Source organism: Mastigoproctus giganteus, chromosome 6, assembly GCF_048544385.1.
Source record: "Mastigoproctus giganteus isolate SK-2022 chromosome 6, ASM4854438v1, whole genome shotgun sequence".
In the NCBI taxonomy this organism is placed as follows: Eukaryota; Metazoa; Arthropoda; class Arachnida; order Uropygi; family Thelyphonidae; genus Mastigoproctus; species Mastigoproctus giganteus.
The window spans coordinates 153,905,987-153,931,623 of record NC_143580.1 but is presented as its reverse complement, the minus strand read 5'-3'; the positions used below and the strand labels follow the sequence as shown (position 1 = coordinate 153,931,623).

Sequence of the window (25,637 nt, the reverse complement as noted above, 5' to 3'; positions counted from 1 at the left end):
AAATCATTTGATCAAAGTACAAAATGTGTAAATATTTTCTAGTGTTATCTTAGTGTGTGGGACTTTGTCTCCCAGGCTAATCGACCTAATCCTCTTCCTTACTGGCCTTCAGAGCTCATAGCTTGGACTATGGTTTGGACTCTGTGGCTTCATAATGAAATTCTAACTTTATATACCTGGGGGATATTTTTTCTATGCTTTACTTAGAATTATTAATTATTTTGCAGTTGATGTATTCTCTTGTTCTCAGTATACTGCCTTCTCCCTCTACTGGGTCTTCAGCGCCTACGGAAAATTTTCCACTCTAGTCTCTGTGATATTGTTCCCTGTTTTTATGGTATTCTCAGTTTTGATGTTTTTGTTCTGTTTATCTTGGTTCTTCTCTTCTCCTCAGACAGTTTTCTCAGTGGCCACCTTAAACAGTAAATTATTTGTCCTGGTAGCTCCCAGTTCCCCGTCTGTCTGTTTGGAGTGGCCAACATGAATTGTAAATAGTGTAGTTAACAATTTCTTACTCAAATATCACCTGAGAATTGGAAATCGGGCAAAAATAAATGGAATCTCTTTGGACTTGACCCCCCCCCCCCCAAATGAAATGAGGAGGGTCAGTGCCCAGTCTGTCCAAATTTGGCAGCAGAACTGGAACAACAGCCTACTTGTTGGAAAAACTTCTACAACAACTGTAAGACTGCCAAACATCAGTCTGGTATTTGAGTCCAAGATCTACTAAGAGAATTGAACATAATGGTAGGTAATGCTGTTGAGTCATCAAGGCAATTTATGTGAATATTGTTCAATAGACTAAAACTTCTCTATTAAAACTTGGTGAAAGGCCAGTACTCCAGTTTCTGTTTACCAACAACTCTATGCTACCCACTGATTTTCTTTTTCACTTTTCACTTCCTTGAGTGAAAAAGTTACCACACAGTTGGTAACTTTTTTCATGGGTTATTGCTACCCATATGCAGAACTTTGCATTTTCAATGTTAACCTTCAGTTGCCACTTCTCAGCCCATTTACCCAACTTATCCAGATTCAGTTGGAGTTGTCTTTACTATCCTTAACAACTCTGCCAACCTTTGTATCACCACAAACGTAGACCTTAAGCCTGATATACCTTCATCAATATCATTGATAAATACAGAAAACAACAATGGGCTCAACACTGAAGGGCGACTCCACTAATAACATTAGTCCACGTAGAGCAGTGTCCATTTATTACCACTCTGCCATCTCCCACTCAACCATCCCTTTATCCATTGTAGCAATTTGTGCTTAATGCCATACCACTCCAATTTGTACAGCAGTCTTCCACGTGCAACAGTATCAAAGCTTTCCTGAAATACAAAAAATAATAATATCAGAATTATTTTTTGCCTCCAGTAGTAGTTCAGACACAGCATGGGTTTGTTAAGTGTATCCAATAAAATTGGTCAGACAAGACTTCTCCTTAACAAACCCATGCTGTGTCTGAACTATTACTGCAGTGTTTCTAGATGATCTTGCAATGCTTCTTTAATCAGTGACTCCGTTATTTTCCCCAGAATAGATTCCCTCGCTGCCTCCTTCAATATAACTGGATAGATTCCATCCATTCCAGGTGCCTTTTTTTATGTTTAACTTCAACAATTTCTCCTCCACTTTGCTCTCAGTTATTACAAAATCACTTAGCTCTCCGTTAGATTTTGTTAAACTTCTGGCATTCCCCTCCTTGAATAACTCCTCATGTGTTAATGTAGATGCAAAATACTCATTAAGTTTATTAGTTACCTGAGCATGACCATCAGTACTCTACATCAGTTCAATCTGATTCATCCCTTTCCTTCTAGAGTTCACACAGTTATGACTTCACCTCGAACGCATTTATCCCATATTTCTGGAACATATTGTAACAAATTTCTAAGGTCTTTATTGGCTCATGGGATAAAGTATTTACAATTTACAGGGAGACAGTTGTGCTCACTCATTTCGAGGGTTAAGACACCAGTTCGTACCCTATTGCAGAGTGGATTAGTGTACCGTATTTCCTGCCGTGATTGCATTGGCTGCTGTGGTGGGGAAACTGGCAGAAGACTCAGTAATTGGGTCTCTGAGCACGAGAAAGCCACCCATTCGGCGGACATGGTTCACTCCGTGATTGCTGAATACTTCTGGTCTACCTAGCGCGACATCGATCCAAGCTGTGATGTCGAGATTATTGACCGATCCCGCCACTACTGTCGCTGTGTCTGGTTGGAATTGGTCATATATCATGTTGTGTAGAGGTTCCTTTAACCAGAAGAGAGGATGTCACATCAATCCCATCACTGATGCAATCATCCTCCTAGCTAACCGTTGTCACCCAGAGCATTCCCAAGTATTGCAGCTACACCTGCAAGCTGCCACTTCAACAAACTAATTGTTGCAAGCACCTGTAGCACGCAATTTTCACCACGCATGACCACCATGGCACGCACATGATATTCTGTATTTTTACAATAACAGTCATAACTGAAGAAGGCCATCCTCTGTCTGAAAGCTTTTGTGTTAATTACTTTTGTTTTTTGTCCTTAACCTAGTTTATTAAATTACAACCAGTTTGTTTAATTTGTTTTTCCCAGTAGCGCAACATTGTTACTTTAAGAATGTACTTACTTGTGTCACCCTTTGATCCTCCTTTGTGAATTGGGGGCCACATTTGCATATCTCTAGTCCACGGGGACCTCCCCTGAGTGCAAGGAAGCTCTCATAATTATGGCTAAGGGTTTGCCTTCTTCATACTGGGTACTTTCCTTACGTTTAACTTCAACAATTTTTCCTCCACTTTGCTCTCAGTTATTACAAAATCATTTAGCTCACTGCCAGAGTTTAAAAAGTCTCTGGCATTCCCCCTCCCTGAATAACTCCTCATGTGTGAATGTAGGTGCAAAATACTCATTCAGTTTTTGTCAGCTATCTGAGCAGGATTATCAACAGTTGAACCATCGATATCAAGTGGACCTATCAGATTCATCCCATTCCTTCTAGTTTTCATAAGTAAAGAACTCTTTCCTGTTTTTCTTTGCATCCTTAGCCGCAGATTTCTTGTAATCTGCCTTTGCTTGCCTAACCTCCTTTGTGATTTGATTACAGACCAGCTTATATCTATCTACCTTAGGCATCTGTCACCTGATAATTTATATATACTTCATGCATTTTTCTTCTCTTCCACGTGTCTCCTTAGTTCATCTGATATCCATTTAGCCCTAAACCTTGAACAATATTTCTTAGTTGGTATGAAAAGCTTAGTAGCTTCCAAGATTAATTCTTTGAATGTTTCCCATTTAGAATTTGCTGTTGGGAACATCATCAGTATAGAATTTAAACATTCTATACTGATGATGTATAGAATATTAAAATCTGTCTCAGACCCCTGTAGTCACCTTTGCAAAAGCTAAAACCCATCCCTTTACCCCCTGATGATAGTTACATCGTGAAGTAAATCCGCACATCAGCACACTGTGATCGCTACCACCTAGTGGTTCCTTTATCTGCAGATTCTTAATGCATAAAGAATCACTACTGATAATCAGATCAAGAGTATTGCTCCCTCTGGTTGCCCCTAGAATATGTTGCTGTAGGAAACAATTATCCAATAAATCCACAAAATTGTTGCTAGTGGGTGACTGACCAATCCTCAAGTTCCAGTGAATATCTGAGAAGTTAAAATCCCCTATTATACGACAATCTGATATACCGGTCCACTCTGTTTCTCTGTACAGTTGTTCATTATATTCATCAGAGTCATTAGGCCTAGAACACACTCCTACTCTCAATTTTGCTTTCCAGTGCTTATGTCACACCAAACTGACTCAACATTGCACTGTCCACCCATGTCAACTGGATGCATTGCCTTAGATTTTATATTTATTAAGTAATAGCATAACCCCTCCTCCCTTCCTGTCCTTTCTGTACACCTTTCTTTCACCAAATTCCAATTCTGCATTCCTTATATCTGTGTGGCACCATGTCTCTGATATCCCAACAGTTATATGCTTTGATGTTTTGACCAGCACCTCAAATTCATCAAATATATTTACTACACTCCTAGAATTAGTGAACACGCATGTATACATGCACCTGTTTTTATTTTTAGCTACCCTAACACAGCCCGTATATTTACTTGTTCTGCTATGACTCCCAGCAGTCTCTGAAATGTCCAGCACCTTGTTTTCCAGGCTGCTGCTCATTCCAGTAGAAGCAGTTCAAGAATCACTCTCAACCTATGCCAGCGGCTACTGTTAAACTATTATTCCGTGTACCCCAAGCTAGCACTTTACCGACCCGCCTAACACTGCCTTGATAGCATTAGCAAATATTCTTCCACCCTTTCTATTTAAGTGTATCCCATTCCTTTAGAAGCAGTGTCTTCTGTTAACAAGCATAGAGCATGCTGAGAAAAATTCTACCCAATGAGCCTTGTGCAATCTGTCCAAGGCCAAATCGATTGGCGCCTCCATAGCCAGGTGGGTTGGAGAAGCAGTGCGTAGCACATGTTTTTTGATTAGACCGGGGTTCGAGCCCATGCCCACCAAATACGGAAGGTGCGGAAAGGTCAGGGAATGGCCACCACACATCCCCGGAGCAATATGGCCTTAGTTGCTAATGCTCCTAAAAATCAAATAAACAAACAATAAACAACCCAAATCGATTGAGAAGGCTCTCATCCTATACTCCCTCCTATTGTGTCTTGGCAAAATTGGAGACACTTTTAAATTCAGCCCAGATTCGCGGTTTTCTTCAACATTGACCTGTACTTGTTTAGTAATTCCACCATTCTGCTACTCTTAATATCATTAGTGCCACCTTTTGTTTCCTTAAAAGATATCTCCTCCTCTACAGAGTCATCAACTTTTGCTCCTGGCAGACATACCCTGCTCCTGTTCCACCTATGCTTTTTGCATAATATATTCCCTGTTTCCCTGACAATAGCCACCGACAACAACTAGTTCCTGTGCAACCAGCGCCTTCTGCCTTGGAGGATTGTTGCTGTGTTGCTTGATGCGCAAGCTCTGGCATTGATGTGGGCAGCTGATAGCTTGATGCGCCCTCAATTTCAATCCTTCGAGGGCATCAATCCTGTTCTTCAAGCTCGAAAACAATGCTGAGTTGGCACCTAATATCCTCACACCCCTTATATCGAGCATTAAAAAAGACATTCCCCTAGGCAATAACATGTTCCGTTTCTGATGCTCCACAAACATCAAACAAGCAGTACATTTCAAAAGGCTGTGATTCACAGGAGAACCACCCCCATCAGTTCTCCCATGAGCCGCAGCACTCACTCCCACTACCTCAAGCCTTTTGCTTTGCTGCTCTGGTCTGAGCAATGATTTTGATTTAATTTCAATACAATTAAAAATATAACACTAAGCTTATATCGCTATGCAGTAATAACACTCTATATACATTGAGTGATCGCTGAATTATGACCACCCCTAGGAAAACTGAATGCGACCTGTTGACCACGTGTGGTACGAGAGTGCAGAGTTAGTCGACCTGTGTAGCATAGATTAGGCGTCAGTAATTCAGTAGGTAGTAAAATTCCCTGTGTGATGGGTAAAAGGAAGGATTTATCAGACTTTGATAAAGGGCAGATTGTGGGTGCTCTACGAGCTAGTGTCTCAATTTCCCAAACAGCTGAACTGGTGGGGTGTTGGAGAGCTGCTGTAGTTAAAGTGTACAAGGACTGGTATCAAAATGGTCAAACAAGAACCCTACAGCAAAACTGCAAAGGTCAGCGAAAGGTTGATGTTAGAGGTGAGCGCCTGGGCCGACGACTCGTATTGGCGAACAGGCGCAGCACTCTTGAAGAGTTGACTATCCAATACAACACGGGCAAACCCGGAACAATATCTGCCATGACCATACATTGCAAGTTCGCATGTATGGGCTATACCAGCAGACGACCCCTATGGCATCCTCTCGTAACCAAGGTTTATCGGCGTAAAAGACTCACCTGGTGCAAAGAGCATGCAAATTGGACGTTAGAAGACTGGAAGGTGTGCTGGTCAGATGAGTCGTTATTTACTCCACACTGTGGATGGTCATGTATGGATTTGGCGTCAACAGCATGAGGCTCTTGATCCTTCATGCCTGGTATCAAAAGTGCAGCCCAGTGGAGGCAGTTGTGTGGTGTGGGGCATGTTTCACTGGCAGGAACTTGTACCCCTGGTGCATGTGAAACAACATATCAGTGGTCTCTGCTGTTGTCAACTGCTTGCTGACTGTGTTACACTTTTTCCTGAATGGCAATGGTGTCTTCCAAGATGACATTGCACCGAGCCATCGGGCACTTGTTGTGCAGGATTGGTTTGAGAAACACAGTTCTGACTTCCAGCATATCGATTGGCCTTTGCACTCCCACCAATATCAATCCCATAGAGCACTTGTGGGACACTATGGAAAGGCATATCAGGCATCTGGATACACCAATCACCTCCATACCTACATTGCTGACCGTTACACACAGCTTGGTTGGCCATACCTCTCGAATGCTTCCGGCATCTTGTTGAATCAATGCCACATCGGATTGTTGCTCTACTGAGGGTAAAAGGAGGACCTATGAAGTATTAGGTAGGTGGTCATAATTCAGTGATCACTCAGTGTATGTATACATATATTTCAGTATCATGTTTTATATCCTACCAAGTTGCGTTTTATGAATTTCATATCTCCTATCAAGTTTTAGTTAAATGTATTAAGTTATAACATTACAATTGTAAAATCTAAGTGGTTATATGTATTAAGTTAAAACGTTACATTTGTAAAATCTAAGTAGTTATAATAAATTTAACTATCTGTTGCCACCCACATGGTTCTAACTTTTGCACTATAACAAATCACTGATTCTAAAAGCTCTGTGAATATTACTGTCGTATGTCACGATCTATGTGACAACTTAAATTGTTAAAACATGTAAGTAGTGCTATACTTTATAGTTTATGAACCTCTGCTGATACCGATTGCACTGCTACAATTACGTAGAAACTTCCAGTATGTGCTTTATCGTTACAAAAACATTGGCGGCAGGTTTGAATGTTACTGTTGATACAATGTCGACAGAAGTTGACAGTAGTTTTCTATGCAATTACAAGGCCGAGTAAAGAATAAATGCACTAAATTAATCAGAAAAAAATACTATGCTACAAAATTTAAATCAAAAGTTATAAAAAAAACAATTTCAAATCAATAAATAAAGTCCACTTAGCGGCTTTGAACACATCTGGATCCCACTAGCCTCGTCAACAGACTCCCTCTAGTTGTAATTGCAGGGAATTTCACATCACAAATTCTACATAAACAGATTTTTTGTGTTTATCTATATGCATTTATTATTACAATTTAGGAAAGTAGATTTGATACTGATGTGTTGTTTTACCTGAAAATAATAATATTTGCCTGTACTCATAATGCCAGTAATGGAAATACAGTTGTAGCATATATGTACAGTTTATCTGCGTATCTATTGGATGTTGTTTGTTTCTTCTATGTTTTGCTTAGCCTTGTTTTGGTAAATGTTTGAGCAGAAGCAAAGGAAATGTCTAAATCATCTTGACAATTTCTGGTTCTGTGTGTATGTACAGTTTATAACAAAAGGTTAGAGGAAGAAAATCTTCACTAAAGCTAAACATGCATATTCTTTGAACTTTGGTTGTAAAATTATGATCAGGACAAAGCTGGAGTGTTCCCTATACACTTAGTGATCACTGAATTATGGCTACCTCATCTGTAATGGTTTATGCTGCATAGTTTTCAGTATAAAAAGCTGAACAGATTCATACACTGGAGAAGTGGTAATTTGCATCTGATTGTACAAGTCAGAGTGATAAAGTATCAGTTATGGGATGTAAGAAAAATATCAAAATGGCATGATTGTGGGCACTCGTGCATTGGGTGCTTCCAGAAGGAAATGGCATGATTTGCCAGTTGCTCTCAGCCCACTGTTGTTAAGGTGCACAAAGAATGGTCTCAAACAGGTCAAACCACCTCCCGCCGTCAGAACTGTGAAAGTATTATGCAATGTGGATGTTTGTGTTATGCGAAGAGTGCAGCACATTGTGCACATTGATTGGCAGGTCACTGTGTGATAGTTGACATCACAATACAATGTGGGAAATGCAAGCACGTTATCCCAAATGATAATGTGGTGCACACTCAGACATATAGAGTTCCACAGCAGGTGACCCAAGAGACACTCTCTCCTCTACTGATCATCATCGGCATCAAGTGCTGTGGTGTCAATAACATGTTTATTGGACTCTGGAGGACTGAAAATGAGTGTTGGTCGAATAAGTCCAAATACCTTGTGCAACACGCCAAGAAACATCTTTGGGTGTAGCTCAAGCGACACAAGTCCATGGAATCATCATGCCTGGTGCCCACTATTCAGGCATGTGGTAGAGTTACTTTATATGGAGCATGTTTTGCTGGCAAGAACTAGGATCTCTGGTGTGTGTGTGTGGACCAATGTTTCCACTGGTGAGGTTTAGTGGCATAGTGTTTTGTGGAGGGTGCCACCAGTGTTTTCCCACATCTGAGTCATAGTATTTTGTGGATTAGTACAGAACCTCTGTAAAAGCCAGAAACAGTGTAATGTCTGGTTTGTCAGAGTAGTGTTATGTTCTGTTGTGTCTGTCTTCTTAGCTGCTGAGCCACTTGCGTGATCCTGCATTGCCCACCACCACTGGGAGGTGAGCCAGGCTGCCCATCATACTCTTGCTGGCCTCTGCCGTGGCTTCCTGACAGAGACCATAAAAAATATAAAATAATAATAATAATACAAAAAAAAAATATATATATATATATATATCTACCTATATAACAATATTTTAGTTAATTATAATACCAACTAGATAAATTGGAGAATTTAGCAGAAGTATTAGGAGTAAACTATACTCATTAGTTCAAATTGCCAAGTTTAGTTAACCTAAGTTGGACTTCTTTGTTGTACCCTATAAATAAACACATAAAATAAAATAAAATAAAATGAAAATAAAATGAAATCGTAAAATTAAAATGATATAGCTAATTATAGATACAGTGAAACTTCTCCTACCTCTCTTTAATGGACATCTCTCTACAACGTACATTTTCAAATTCCCCAACTCTTCTCTATTGGTTTTAAAATGTTTTCAGCTTCTGTCTAGCGGACATTCTCTGTAACGGACATGGACAGGCAATATGCACTGTTTCATTTAGATTAGCACTTAATTTGATCTCCCCATAACGGACAGCGGGCGAGCTCACAGCTCTTTTTCTAGGAACGTTTCTTCCACGTATTGCCTCAATCGTGTGTTTATTTTCTATTTCCGATTCTCTGAATTTTATCAAGGTTTACGTTGCGGTTCTAAACCCTTTTTCAAGAATTTTAAGGCACGTGTAAAACTTCTGATGAATTCGGTGTGTGCAGGGGGGGGAATTTGGTTGGCCTTTTGTCTTTTGAGTTTGAGTTTTCAGTTTTGTTCAGTGTCGTGTGAAGTGCACAATGTCTTCTTGTAAACATTTAACTTTAAAAGATAAAGTCGAACTCATTAATGCATATGATTGGCAAAAAAATAGTGTTCGCAATCTCGCTGCAAAATTCAAAATCGGGAAGACGCAGATAAGCGACATCCTAAAGAAAAAAAATGAATTGCTCAAACAATTTTGGCAACACGTAAATGATCAGGTTCAAAAATCATTCCTGAAAACTGTTGGACTTCAAATTGATAATGTTAGGTATGAGTGGTTTTGTTGCGCATGTGCTAAAAAAATTCCCATTAATGGGAATTTTTTTAGCCTTTTCCCTAATTATTATTAGGGAAAAGGCTTTGGAGGTTGCGAAATCTATGGGAGTAAATGAGTTCAAAGCTTCTGTGGGATGGCTAGACAAGTTCAAAACTCAGCATAAAATTTCTTGGAAAACCGTAAGTGGTGAAGGTGGATCTGTTGATACTGGGGTTTTAACAGAGTAGACTGTCAAATTGGAGATTCATGTCGTGATTTTGAAGCTAAGGATATTTACAACTGTGACGAAACAGGGTTGTTTTTTTAAAGCTCTTCCTGAAAAAACAATGAGTCTAAAAAAAGAAATGTGCCAGGTCGGAAAAATTTCTAAGGAACGCTTGACTGTACTATTGTGTACAAATATGCTGGGAGACTTTGAACAACCTCTTGTTTTAGGAAAACCACAAAATCCTCGTTGTTTCAAGGGCATAAAGTTGAATCTTTTGAATGTTGACTGGAAGTCTAATAAAAAAGTGTGGATGACACGAGATATCATGAGTGAATGGATAAGTCACTTTAACCAAAACATGATTTGTCAAAACAGAAAAATTATTCTTTTCATGGATAATGCTGCATCTCAACCGCACATTGAATTGTCCAACATCAGATCGTTTTTCTGCCACCAAACACATCTGCAGAGTGTCAGCCCTTGGATCAAGGGATAATAAAAAATTTTAAACTTCACTACAGAAAACGTGTTTTAAGACATCTCATTGCAAACATGAATGATGTAACATGTGTGAGTGACCTTGCAAAGAAACTCAGCATCCTAGATGCGATTCAATGGATTTCCTCTTCAGTAAACGCAATTAGAAAACAAACTGTCGTGAACTGTTTTGTAAAGTCTGGCTTCTGAAATGCAAAAATTGAAGTTGTGAACAGCAATGTGGAGCACCAAGAAGAACAAGAACTTCAACATCTATTGATAATGTACGATATTTCCGCTACAAGGCCCTGGCTACAAAGATATAGACTTGAACCTCACTACAGAAGATGGTGCTCTAAATATCAACAACATTATCATCATTATTTTTCAAGAAGTTCCTCATGAGGATGAAGAAATGGAAGAAGGTCATTCTGTCAAGGAACATATTAACGACGAACCACCGATGAAAATAGAAGAAGCGCTCATACAAATCAATCGCCGCTGAAGAAGATACTGAAGGACTTTCGTTGGTTTCTTCACTCCAAACAAATGTTGAAAACAAAATTATCAGCCGGAAGAAGGTGCAGAAGAAAATAAGTGATTATTGTATGTATTTTTCTTAAGATAAAGTCATACTATGCATAGCACAATTGTATGTATATTATTTACAAAAATATTGTGCAAAATCTGTATATAATTTAATTTAATTTTACATTAAACGTTTAACGATTTTTCTTTCTTTCTTTTTTTTTTTTTCTCCCTCAGACTTCTTTTTAGCGGACACTTCTCTCTAACGGACAAATTCTCGTTCCCCATGGCTGTCTGTTAAAGGGAAGTTTCACTGTATATGGTTACATTGAGTGGGATGTTAAGGGCTAGTTCCACTCAGTATATCCCATCAATAACTGGCTGAAGCTGTCTGTTTCTGTTTGCCATTTGCCAGTTTTTTTTGCGGGGTTACTTCATATTGCCAGTATTATAATTAACTAAAATATTGTTATATACAGACAGATGTGATGTACAACCATAAATTTGATGGCATTAATCTGTTCTGCCACTCTTTCGTTTTCTATTTCTTATATTCTTTTACATAACTTCATATACAAGGTGAAGAGAAACTCTACTGACAAACTTGAACAGGTGATAGAGGGTACCAAACGAAACATTTTTTGTCAAGTAAACATAGGTCGTAAATAAGTCATTATAGCAGCAGATGCTATTAAAGGGTTGTAAAAATCAGAACAACACATTCGGTAATTTAATGTCATTTAATGCATGCAAATCATTTGCTGTTGTACACAAAATAGAAGAAAACAATCCATAACAAAATGCTCGAATGTACGACTATCATTAATGTATGCATGCGTTGAGAGGTTCTCGGAGTGGTGCATATCTGCGACTGATAGCATAAATGTGTAATGTCATATTATGATCAGTACGAGTACAGATATGGAGCGTTTCACTGTTGCAGAAATGACAGATATCCATTGATGCTTACCAGACAGAAGGTTGCCTCACCTCACAGCATTTGCTGCGATACACTGAAGATTGCGGGATTGTGGCTCTTTCAATGTGAATATGCATGATACTGGACGTCGATGCACGGCAAGAACACTCTGGTTTGAGGAACAGGTTTTGCAGATCTTTGCTAATACTTCTTTTACCAGCACCAGAGCCATTGCACACCAATTGGGTGTGAAGCATAGTTTGGTGTGGTGCATGAAGCTGGACTACATCCTTTCCGATTCCAGAAAGTGCATGCACTAGAACCTGCTGACTTTGCCCACCGTGTCGAGTTCTCCCACTGGTTTTTACAGGAAACCAACTTGCAGCCTGATTTTGCCAATAATATGCTTTACACTGATGAGGCATGTTTCACCCAAGAAGGATTGTTCATCAACTGCAACAGTCATGTGTGGGCAGAGAATAATCCACATGCAAAGGTTGAGCATGGCCACCAGCACAGGTTTAGTGTGGCACCTGCATAGCTAGGTGGGAAGGAGCAGCAGTGCGTAGCACACGCCTCTTGATTAGACCGGGGTTCGAGCCCGTCACCACCAAATACGGAGGATGTGGAAAGGTCAGGGAATGACCACCGCATATCCCAGAGCAATATGGCCTTAGTTGCTAATGCTCCTAAAAACCAAATAACAAACAAACAAACAAACAAACAGGTTTAGTGTCAATGTATGGGCTGGCATTATGGGAAACGTTTTCGTTGGACCATACATGTTGCTTGCACGTTTAGATGGACAACTCTTATTTGTGTTTTCTAGAGCAAACACTTCCAGAGTTGTTGGAGGATGTTCCTCTGATTGTCCAAGCCCAAATGTGGTTCCAACATGATGGCACACCACCACATTTTGACAGATGTGTACGTGCACACTTACATACAACCTTTACAGGCAGATGGATTGGTCGAGGTGGACCTATAGCCTGGCCAGCAAGGTCGCCTGATCTGACCTGTTTGGACTTTTTCATTTGGGGATACATAAAGACTTGTGTATGAAATGCCAGTTGACACAGTGGAGGAACTTATAGCATGGATTGTTGTAGCAAGTGCAGAGATACAAGCCAATCCTAGGAACTTCCAGTGCCTACAATATTCAATGATTGGTCGGTGCAAGTTATGCATTGAACACCAAGATCACCAGTTCGAGCACTTCTTATGAATTGTTTGTTTCTATTTTGTGTGCAACAGAAATGATTTGTATACATTAAACGACATTAAATTACTGATAATGGTGTTCTGATTTTTATAATGTTTTAATAGCTTCTGCTGCTATAGCGACTCATTTACAACCTATGTTTACTTGACAAAAAAATTTTCTTTTGGTACCATCTATCACGAGTTTCTCTGCACCCTGTATACACACAGGAGATCCTCGTTATCCAAGGATAATTGGTTCCAGAAAATTCCACTTAAAATGAATCCACTTAAAATGGGGATCAAAATTTTGTAATGTTTATTATCGAAATAAAACTAAATGCAAATAGGCATAATATTTTAAGAGTTTAAGATTCTATATCTATATAATATTGGTGTAGATACACCATAGACAACTCTTAAAGAAAAATTATGGTAGTAGTGTGAAAGGCATCATTTCATCTGCATCTCATATTGTGCTCATACTTCACGAGTTGCCCATTTATTGCACTACCTTGAATGAGTAACGCTTCACTAATAGAGAAGACTATTGTTACTTATTCTTGGTGGGAACCACCACCCAGATAACACAGTTTCAAAGCTTTTCAAAGGCTTTTCATTGGTTGGTGAAAAGCCAACTAGTTTGAAATGGTGTTATCTGAGTGATGGTGCCCACCAAGAATAAGTAACAGTAGTCTTCTCTATTAGCATATTAGTATTACTTATTCGAGGTAGTGCAATACATGGTAACTCGTTGTGAAGGATGAGGGAAGCATTGCCTATTCGGAGGGGGGGTCGTGAGTGGTTTGGTCCACTGAGTGAGTGTGAGAGTAACTGTCCTTTTGATGGCATTTCTTCCTCTCCTACTATCACTTTCTTACACCTTTTTGCTTTCATAAGCCTAATAGGGATAGTATGTGGATAACAGTTTCTTATCCCATATCATTTTGAAAGTGGTGCCGTCTGGGTGTTTGTGGCCGAGAATAAGTAACAATAGTCTTCTCTATTAGTGAAGCATTACTTATTTGAGGTAGTGCAATGCATGGGCAACTCATTGTGAAGGATGAGCACAATATGAGATACAGATTAAATGATGCCTTTCACGCTAATAGTGTAGTTTTTCTTTAAGAGTTGTCTATGGCATATCTACACCAATATTATATAGTAATGTGGATGATTACTATATAATCTATAGTAATCATCCACATAAAGATAGCATAAAGGCTTAATTGTCAGTACTCACCTCAGTTGATATGCTCTTACATGATGTTAAGTTGGATTAGGATTAAAACTAATTTAGAATATAGATTAAAAATTAAAAATTCTTTTTAAAAACAATAACCCTCAAATTGATTCAGCTGTTCCTATTATTAATTTAATATCCAGATACAAAATTTTTCAATATGAAGCACTCGTTATAGAATGGTGCCACCATAACACTAATTTTAATGTTTTGAATACAAAACTCCTGACAAATCTTTCACCGGTTTGGAACCTGACACACGTGAGGTTCCCATGTGTTTCGAAATGCATCAAGGGAAATCAGGACTTCAAATACATAGTTCTCCTTTTACCCATTATTGCCAACCAAAGCCGTTTCACGAAAGTCTCTCGTTACGACTATTGGCCTCATCTAGCTTTCATGTTAATATTTCACATATATGACAGCTTGGAATAAGATGGTGCACTTCTTTCCTGGACAAATCTTAACCACAGGGTTTTTAATATTTTTGCCCTTATTTATTATTTTTAAATGAATTTTTAATTTTTACTCGATTAGTAAATTAGTTTTAATCCTATTCCACCTTAACGTCACATAACAGAGCAGATCAATTGAGGCGAGTACCGACAATTAAGCCTTTATTCTATCATCCCTATTTAGTCTAATTCATATAAATTTAGGTGATTAATAGAACTTTAAGACATTCTATTAATCACCTAAATATATCAGTAATATTTGTTTAAAAAATGGATGAAGGAACTGAAAAATGAGAAAATTATTTTATTAGACATTTTTTATTATAATACGTTGCACAATGTAAGGTTAAAAGTAAAGTTTATTGAAGTTACACTATTTTTCAGTTGTACAAATAAAGAATGAATCCAGAGTTTTTTTTTTTTTTTTTTTGCTGTATTTTTTTTCAGATAAAATTGTATTGTAGCATTTAGTTGTGTCTTTAACTTCATGCTTAACTTTTTTTGCACAATCATGAAGAAGTCGTTCTTACAAAAAATATTCAAGTTCTTGGTCAATTTTCTCAAGGGGAAAAGCTTTAATTCTTTATTATATTAATTCTTTATAAAATTAATAATTAATAATTAATTAAAAATTAATAATATATAAAATTATATATATATATATATATATATATATAAAAATAATTAATAATAATAATAGGTTGTAGTGATAAAACAGGATGTCTAAAAAAGAACGAAAGCATAATAATAATATAAAATAATGGATAATTGATCCAGGACACTGCTAGTAATAGCAGAAATGCCCAGCAACCATAATGAAATATATGCAAATGGATTAGATAAGTGTATGGGTAGGGTGCTGACCTGACAGGTGTAGCTACAATGGAAAAAATTAAAAGTGCCTGAAAAATAAAAGCAGATTATCTAAAAATTATATAAATAAAACCAATTGAAAATATATAAATGGTACTTAATGCTGTAGGTCCTAAGATTTTAATTAATTTTTAATAAGATTAATTTTTTCTTTAACTGGTATCAATTGGTTTTAATAGCTTAATTTTGCATTTTACTTATTTATTTTAGTATTATAGTATTTTTTGTTTTTGTTTTTTATTTCTTTTACTTTTTGGCCTTTGTCAGGTCAGCTATGATGTATATGTTTCCTCACTTTTTCTGTCTGCCCCATATACATCTTAACAGAAACAGAGGCCTTGCTTATTGTTGTGTTTCCTTTGGTTTTAGCTGCCGGCCCTTAATGACATAGTTAAAATCTTAGTACCTACAGCATTTAGTACCATTTATATATTTTCATTTAATTTTATTTATATAATTTTTTAGGTAATCTGTTTTATTTTTCAGGCACTTAATTTTTTCCATTGTAGCTATACCTGTCAGGTGTAGCTACAATGGAAAAAATCTATCTGTCTATATATGTATATATATATTTAGACTTTTTTTTCTGTAATAAGTAATAATAAAAGGTAAATGGGAAAATGTCTGAATGGAATTGTATGAAAAGAGTCCCAGATCAGATTAATGCCGTAAAATTATTGATTAAGCATTACATCAGTCTGTAAGATAATTACAACAGTAAGAGATACGGATTTAAGATAAAGAATTTGAACAGTGTTTAATGTACAATTAAAGCTGTCTCATAGAGGCCTAAGGCCAAATTAATAGAATAAGAATATATTAAGCATAATAAAAGTATTCAAAGTTAGCCTTTAGGCCAATAAGGAAGATGTTAGATAAGATTTTAGCATAAGGATTTAAATTAAACGTATTCAGTATAAATGTATACCCAGTGAGCCATTAGCCCAAAAGACTTAGCCTGAGTTGGTTTAATGTGTTATACCCTATAAATGCCGCCCGGGCTAGCTGGGTGGAAACCCAAAGGTCGTGGGTTTGAATCTCGCCTCGGGCTTGAATCAGAGTACAAAATGCAAAAACTTTGGGAGGCCACAGAAGCCGATATGCCAACAACTAACAAAAAAAAAAAAAAAAAAAAAACCCGACAACCCTATAAATAAACAAATAATTACTCTGTTTTATAGTTTCTATTCAGAGTTACTTATTTTATCTCTCCTCACTTGTTTACACTTTTGCATTTTTATACAACTAATAAATAGAAGTTTACTGTATGATAGTTTAAATACACTTTTCATTTTTAGATGAATTATCAGGAGAAAGCCAGCTTAGCACACCTCTTTACACAAGAAATAGGCATGCACAGGATACTTCCTACAGTCCAAAAAGTACCTCAAGGTATCCTTATAAATTTTTTTTTTTTTTTTTTTAAAGAATTATCCATATATACAGGAAATAAGCTATGTACACTTTTTGCACCATGATAAAAATAATTTTAATAAATGAGCATTATATTACAAATCCTTTACTGAATGTTGTTCCTTGAATACAATGAACTTTTCAAAAATATTTTATTACCAAAGAAAAGATGAATAATTATTACTAATGAATAAAAGTAAATGAACTATTAATTTGAAAAAAAAATTAATAATATAAACACTTTTTATATAGCTCATGGTATTGCTTTTTATATAGCTGGCACATGTGATACCAGCCCTCCAATGTGAGGTAGAAATGATTTTGATGGGTGAGGAATTAATGATGGGAAGGTATGTCCACCCTTCCATATCTTTGATATGGAAGGGTGGTCCTAGATTCCTATTTATGGAATGTAATGCTCTTCTCTTAGGGCTCAGTTGGTTGAGTAATTTTTGGAAAGTGGAGAGAGATCTACTGTTTTTTTTGTTTTTTTTTTATATATATAGGTAATTTTTTTCAGCAGAAGTTATTGTTAAATACCATTTTTGAAAATTGATAACAAAAAGATTTCCATTCCTATAAAGAATGTGACATATATGAACTAGTTCACCGCAAAAAAAAAAAAAATTCCATTATGGAATGGCATCACAAAAGATCCCCTATGGATTCAGCCTGTAGCTTTTGAAATCGCAGCATGTCCTTTGGGATTCAATGTTCATTTTCTGTTTCACCTGTTGCAATAGTTAAATGCTAAGCCGCAAGCCAGTTCTGAATGATGGGAATACCGGAAATATAGCAGTTTGCAAAAAAAAAAAAAAAGTCCTGAAATTGCCAAAGAAAGTCATTCTATTGCATAACAATGCATGCCCATATATGGTAAACTTGACAAGATTACATGAAGAATAGATTTGATTTAGCCCCAGTGATTATCAACTGTTTGAACCAAGGAAAGAGCATATTCATTACGAAATTCAAGACGGATGGTGAATTCAGTCATGAATGGGCTGTCCTGGATGGACTACACTATCTTGCTTCTATGCTATCAGTGCTTTTCATGTTATTGGCAAAAATGTATCAGTATTGCGGGACAGCACCTTGAGAAAGAGTAATACGTTTATGAATTTTTCACTAGTGGAGCTCACGAGCTCATTGCACCTCCAACAGATCATGATACTTCAAATCCAGAAGACAGAAGAGAAATGCCAATACAAGCTCATGCACCATTTCTCACAATTCATTCCCTAACAGACCAACTTACGGGCAAGCTTTTATCAGCTTATTCAGAATTGTCTACTACGATCTGTTGATCCTAAAAAAAAAAATCAGGTGACCTCTTCATAGCTGCAGTGGCTCAAAGGTGTTACCCATCTGGTGGTTCCAGATGCTTTGCTTAAATTACCATCCTACATTGGACATTTTAAATGTGTTGTAGGAGGAATTAGTATATGGTTGCTGCAGTTTCATCATATCTGTTCCTGCAATTCCTGCTGGAAATGCAGGAACAGAAGGCCATAATGCAAAGATAATTTTTACCAAAAAAGATGGGAGTGTATAATATCTATAATATTATATGTGTATAATACGTGCATAATATCTATAATATTATACACATGGACATTTTTTTTGTCTTATGTAGGGTGGTTCTGGAAGATTAGATCAACTTCACTGTACTATACTGTGAAGATACATAATTTTGTAAAATTACTGGAAATTTATGTAGTGTTATGTTTGTACTGTGCATTGTTTGTTTGCCATCAATATGTTGTTTTGCTGTTTTCCAGCCATTTTACTACTGCGGGGCAGCAATCACTAGGAAGGCTTCTTCCCAGTACCCACCATGCCATTAGGAGGCTGGCCACAACTGTGTGTTTATTGTCCTTAGCAGGCTAAATCCTACAACCATAGGTAGTCATGCAAGATCTATGGATGCCAGTAATTCCATATCATTAGGGTTCAACCAGTGATATGCCAGCAAGTACCCCACCTCCAGTTAAGTAGAACTGGAAGTCAGCACATGCCATCCCTGAAAGGAGAGGGAGAAAATAAAATAAATAGTGTAAACGAGAGAGAGAGAGAGAGAGAGAGAGAGAGAGAGAGATTCGATAAGACGTGTGTGTGTGTCTTGTGTTAGGTTGTATCCAAGAATCAGCTCAATCACTACCATAACCGCTATGGGGATACAGTTCTGCAAATGCCAGCCATGTAGATATGTGTATGAATAAAGTGGGAAATGTTATGTTGAAGACTGGCCACTTATCAAACAGGAAATAGCAAGGATCAAGGATCTGCTTAACTCTTTCTCTGCCACAAGGAGGTAGGCATCTCTTATCTACTGTTAGTACTGTCCAAAAAAAAGACTTGCATTCACCTGTAGTAGTGCAAGATTAGTGGATGTTGATGATTATTTTGCAGGTAGTGAATGCAGGATTAAAATGAATGCCAGCAGTAATCTCTGACAAATTCTGAATTGCGAACAAAATAAAATTAAGGCTACTCTATATAAAACTATTATGTTGCATGCACACGCACGCACGCACGCGCACGCACGCACGCACGCACACACACACACACACGCACACACACACACACACACAGCTTAACATAACAGTCATACAACTGTTATATTGTGTAATATATACAACATGGTCAATATCTGCATAAGCAATTGACTTGTAGTTATTAAATTTTCTTATTAACCATTTATCAGTAAAAAGGATTCATGTAAGAGGGGTCTCAAAATTGAGCCTTGATACACATTTCCAGAATGAATTATTACTGACGTAGAATTGAAAGATTCTCTGGAGAAACAAAAACTGAAGTGAACAATTTTCATATTTAAGACCTTTAAGATTACTTTCCAACCTAAGTGAGAAAAAGCACCTTCAAAGTTGATTAACACTGCCAAAGTATAGTTGTCATTAGTACAAATGAAATTAAGAAGGTTCGCAAGGGCATTCTCCATGTCCTGGTCTAAAACCAAAAAAAAGATTTTATTCAACAAACAAGGTAGTAATCCCGAAGGATGTAAGATTCTTCAAGACCTTTCCCAAATTAGCAATCAAGGTAATGAGCCTGCACAATGTTGTTTTGCCATGCAAAGCTGGAAAATGATGGTAACTGTATGCAAGTGATATGATGGACATAACACATCCTTCTTTCTTAAGAAATACAAAACAAAAATAGATCAATACAAGCAGTCTACAACTAAAAAGCAGTCAGAATCAAAAACAACCCTAAAACCACATAACGATAAGAATCCTTATCGATACAATACGAAACCATCGATGATTTCAGAAATCATATTCTGAAACCATCTACAATAAGAATTGTAGATGGTTTCAGAATATAAAAAACAATTTACTTGGTCTTATCGATCAGTAGGCAGCTAAAGGCATATCCTTATAGGAAACTTACTTAAATTCACAAGTGTTTCCTACCATTAAAAATTATCTTTAGACAAGATAAGAGCATTGACTTGACAGCCTATGGAAGGGATAGCGGTTCTTGTTAGAAACATTGTCTCAACCAAATATGTAATCAGGTAACAAAGGGGGTTAGGCAAGCGAAGACAAATTACGAGAAATATATATGCAAAGGAGGCAAAGAAAGACAGCAAAGACTTCTTTACTTATATAAACTCTAGAAGGAAGGGGATGAATCAGATTGGTCCACTTGATATTGATAGTTTGACTGTCTATGATTATGCTCAGATAGCTGACAAACTGAATGAGTATTTTGCATCTACATTCACACATGAGGAATTCTGTAGGTAAGTGGAGGATGGAAGCTTATTAAATTCTAACAGGGATCTTAAAGATTTGGTAATAACTGAGAGCAAAGTGGAGGAGACATTGTTGAAGTTAAACATAAGAAAGGCACCTGGAGTGGATGGGACCTATCCAGTTATATTAAAGGAAGCAGAAAAGGAAGTAAGAAAACACATAGCCATAATTATAAGAGCATTGTTGGACTCTGGGGAGGGCCACACAGTTTGGAGATGTACAAATGAATCTCCAATTCACAAAGCGGATCAAAGGGTGACACGAGTAATTACAGTCTATCTATTCCTGTGAAAATAATGGAGTCGCTGGTTAAAGAAGTATTGCAGGATCATCTAGATAAGATTACAGTAATAATTCAGGTACAGCATGGGTTTGTTAAGGGGAAGTCTTGTCTGACCAATTTGATTGATTATTATGATGTGGTCACAAAGGATCTGAATCCAAAAAATAATTTTGATATCGTATACTTGGATTTCAGGAAAGCCTTTGGTACAGTTGCACATGGAACACTGCTGTACAAATTGGAGCAGTATGGCATTAAGGGAAAGTGGTTACAAAGGATAAAGGGATGGTTGAGTGGGGAGACAACAGAGGGTGGTAATAAATGGACACAGTTTTTCATGGACTAATGTTATTAGTGAAGTAGGTGCCTCCGTAGCCAGGTGGGAAGGAGCAGCAGTGTGGAGCACACGCTTCTTGATTAGACTGGGGTTTGAGCTCGTCACCACCAAATATGGAGGATGCAGAAAGGTCAGGGAATGACCACCGCATATCCCCAGAACAATATCGTCTTAGTTGCTAATGCTCCTAAAAACCAAACAAACAAACAAAAATATTAGTGAAGTTCCCCAGAGTTTGGTGCTGGGCCCATTGTTGTTTTGTGTATTCATCAATGATATTCATGAAGGTATATCAGGCTTAATGTCCAATTTTGCAGATTTTACAAAGGTTGGCAGGGTTGTTAACAACAGTAAAAACAGTATGCCACTGCAACTGGATCTAGATACGCTGGGCAAATGCACCGAGAAGTGGCAACTGAAGTTTAACATTTGACAAATGCAAATTACTGCATGTGGGTAGCAGTAACCCAAGAGAAATGTACCAACTGTATGGTACTACACTCAGGGAAGTGGAGAGTGTAAAAGACCTGGGGGTAATTGTGCACGGAGATATGAAGTTTGCTGAGCAGTACAGACGGGCTGCCAGAGCAGGTCATGGTGTCTTGTCAATGATATATAGGAATTTTGCTAGCAGGGACAAAGCGGTGATTATCCCATTGTACAAGGCAATGGTTGGGCCTCACCTTGAATACTGTGTACAGGTCTGGATTCCAGGTGCTTATCTGATTGTGAGGTGATCTGATTGAAGTGTATAAGGCTTTGAATGGGTTGAGCAAGCTCAATGCAGATGGGATTCTTCCATTTGCTCAGATTAAGAACCTAAGGGGGCATAGATTCAAATTGAGGAAAGACAGTGGTAGAATAGTTGTGTGGAAATTTGCCATTAGCCAGCGTTTAGTTGATTGCTGGAACAGACTTCCATCTTTTGTTGTGGAAGTTGATAGTTTAAATAAATTTAAGGCTGAGCTACACAAGCATTTGGAGTGAATAGATGGGTGAAATGGGAGGTTTTTTTTTTTTTTTGCTGATGCTGCATAGGATTGCTTTGTTGCATCATATGCCTCAACTAATGCTAACTAGACAATTGAAAAGTTGATATTGCTATAAGATCAGAAACAAAGAAGAAAAATCAGGGGCCTGTAGATTTAGGTTCATACGTTTTGATTTATTCAGGAGTACCAAACAATAACTGAAGGTCTTCAGAAGTGGCAATTTTTATGAGGAAACAATGGAAGAAAAAAAATCGTAGGCTACACATGGATTTCACCAAGGATCATACAAATTAAACTTAAAACTCTCAGATATAATTTTAATTTAATTGGAACATATGTGCCAGTCAAAGGAAAACAGGAAGAAACAGATGACTTTTATGCAGAAGTGCAGGGTGTTTTGGAAAAATCAGGTAAAAATGAATGTAAAATCATAGCAGGTGATTTTAATGCTAGAGTAGAAAATCAACCAATTACAGGATCATTGGATCAGAGGGAGAACCTATTATGAACAATAATGGATAATCATTAATAGACTTTAGAATATTCAATAAATTTAAGGTTACTAATACATTCTTCAGACGTAAAAATATTCACAAATACACATGGGAAGCAAGAGGAAGCTAATTGATGATTGATTATATTCTTATTAATGATACTTTGAATAAATACATTAGAAACTCCAGAGTATACAGGGGAAATTAAATTGACAATGATCATTACAAAGTAAAAGTTGAAATCCCTCACAAAAGTATTATAAAACCTAACAGAAAGAAGAACAAAGATTATGACAGAAACATTTTTAAAACACACTTGTTGGAACAAGAAAGTATCAGATATCTGTACAAAAAATATTAGAAGAGAAAATTAAACCTAGCACAAATGACATATAAGAAGATTGGCAAAATATAGAAGATGCAGTATTGACCATGGCATCTGGAAAGGAAAGCATTGGGTATAATTCTTTAAAGAAAAAGAATTGGCTGAAGAGCTGGAACAAAGAAATTAAAAATACCATAGAAAAGGAAAAACAAGCATATGAAATACATTTACAAAGCAGAAGTGTGTGCGGATGACTACATAAATTATAAAATACTATGAGCAGAAGTTCGAAAATTATCACGAACTATAAAAAGACAAGATTGGGATAAATTTGTTAAATCTTTAGAATATGATATAACTGGTGCACAAAGAATGGGGTTCAAATATTTAGAAAATTACAAATGGAAGAAAATGACAAATTGAGGATTAATTTAATTAAAGCCAGGAACTCACATCTGGTGAGTATGGGCTTGGGAAACCCAGGGTCCTGAACTGGATATCATCATTCTTCTCTTTCTTGGTGATTCCTTTCTTTCTCTCTCAGGGTAACTCGGGAATTTTTTTTTGGCTGGTGCAGCATAAGCCTCAGGCTTCCTTGCACCATAGGGCTAATAATAATAATAATAATAATAATAATAAAAGAAGAAACATGAAGGAAATATTATTCTTCACTATGGAACTCGAAAACAGCAGGAGAAGATATACCCTCAGAAGAGGGAAATCAAGGAAACTGTGGATGCAATAAATCTAGAACTAAAATATGTCATTCAGATGTCCGAGAACAGGAAGAGTTCAGAACTAGATAACATGTGTAGAACTGTTGAAATATGGTGAAAAACTAATTAAGGAAAGATTACTGACACTATTTAATAATTTGTAAAATTATTAAGATTATTATTTTACAAATTATTATTAATAATTTGTAAAATAATAAGAGGAATTTACCTCAATATAGTATGTAGAACTCTTCCGTATGATACTCTCCAGAAATTAAAACGAAAAAATCAAAAAACCTACATTAGAGTAAAAAATAAATAAGTAAAAACCAATTTAACACAATTAAAAATCAATTTAACACAATTAAAAATGAAAAAGAATCTAATGAAAATATTCAAAACGATTTTCCTTCCTGAAGCTGACAACACTTTACGACCATATGTCTTGATCACAGGAATGAAAATTACCAAATAGGGTTGAACCTGAAACTTAAATAGTGATTATTTGTCTTCACGCATGCGTGTAAAGGTCCACGCATTGGAGATCAAATATGGCCGCAGAACATTAACAGAATTCTCGTGTAATTTAATTTCTACGGATTCTGTAATTAATAGTTGCGTATAATTACATTGAACATTAAGTATTTTGGCCTTGTTAAATAAAAAAGTATGTTTTTCGTTAATGGCATGAAAGGCTAATTCTGACGCTGCTGAACGAGAAGCACGAACTGAAGCTTCATGTTATTTACAAGAATATTCAGAGAAAATCGCGTTGAACCTTGGTAAGACGAGTCCCAATCATCGCAAGAAATGTTGTATACCAGATCATTAATTTGTATTGCAAACGTGGAAGGAACCAAGCGATTGTTCAGTATAGTATGTAATTTCCGTATTGGCCAGGCCACAATTTTAAATTCAGTATCTTTAAATAATCTATTAAGCTGGTTGTGTCACTGTTCAACATATGGGTTGAACATATGGGTTAATAATATATGGGAATCTACACGAAAAGCAAAAGATTGGCAGACAGGACTGGTAATCAGCATACATAAAAAAAGGGCCAAAAAATAACTGTGGGAATTACAGAGCAATTACATTGTCAGTGGCATTAAAACTATGTGCAAATATATTAAAAAACAAACTAAATGAATACACAGAAGAATACTTCGAAGAAGAAGAAGAGTATGGATTCAGAAAAGGAAGAGGATGCACAGATGTAATATTCACTCTGCAACAAATAATTAAAAAGAGAAGAGAACAAAATTTAACAACATACTTATTATTTATTGATTATGAAAAAGCTTACGATAATTTGAATTGAGAAAGATTATGAACAGTTTTAGAAAATTACAACATCCCTTGGGAACTAATAAATTCAATAAGAAGTATATATAAAGACGCTAAAATTAGCATAAAATTCATTAGTAAAGACACATTCAGTCATTCGGTATATCAACAAATAGGGGTGTAAGACAGATTGTTGTGAATTATTGTCAACACTATTCAATATTTATATTAATAAAATATTGCAGGATTGGAAAAAACTTATTACAGATCGAATTCTGTTATCCAACAACAGAAAAATTAACGCAGTTCTGTCTGCTGATGATCAAGTACTTTTGGCCAAATCAGAGAACGAATTACA

At 36.7% G+C, this 25,637-nt stretch overlaps 1 protein-coding gene across 8 annotated transcripts in view; it reads left to right on the top strand.

The window, feature by feature from the left end:
• The window catches only part of LOC150084664 (signal-induced proliferation-associated 1-like protein 2), a 585,655-nt gene that overhangs the window by 417,705 nt on the left and 142,313 nt on the right, over window positions 1-25,637 (top strand). For all 8 annotated transcript variants that reach the window (XM_090376537.1, XM_090376543.1, XM_090376536.1 and 5 more), the window contains one exon: window positions 16,949-17,042. In XM_090376537.1, coding sequence (XP_090232663.1) covers window positions 16,949-17,042 — 94 coding nt within the window. The remainder of the gene's footprint in view (window positions 1-16,948; window positions 17,043-25,637) is intronic.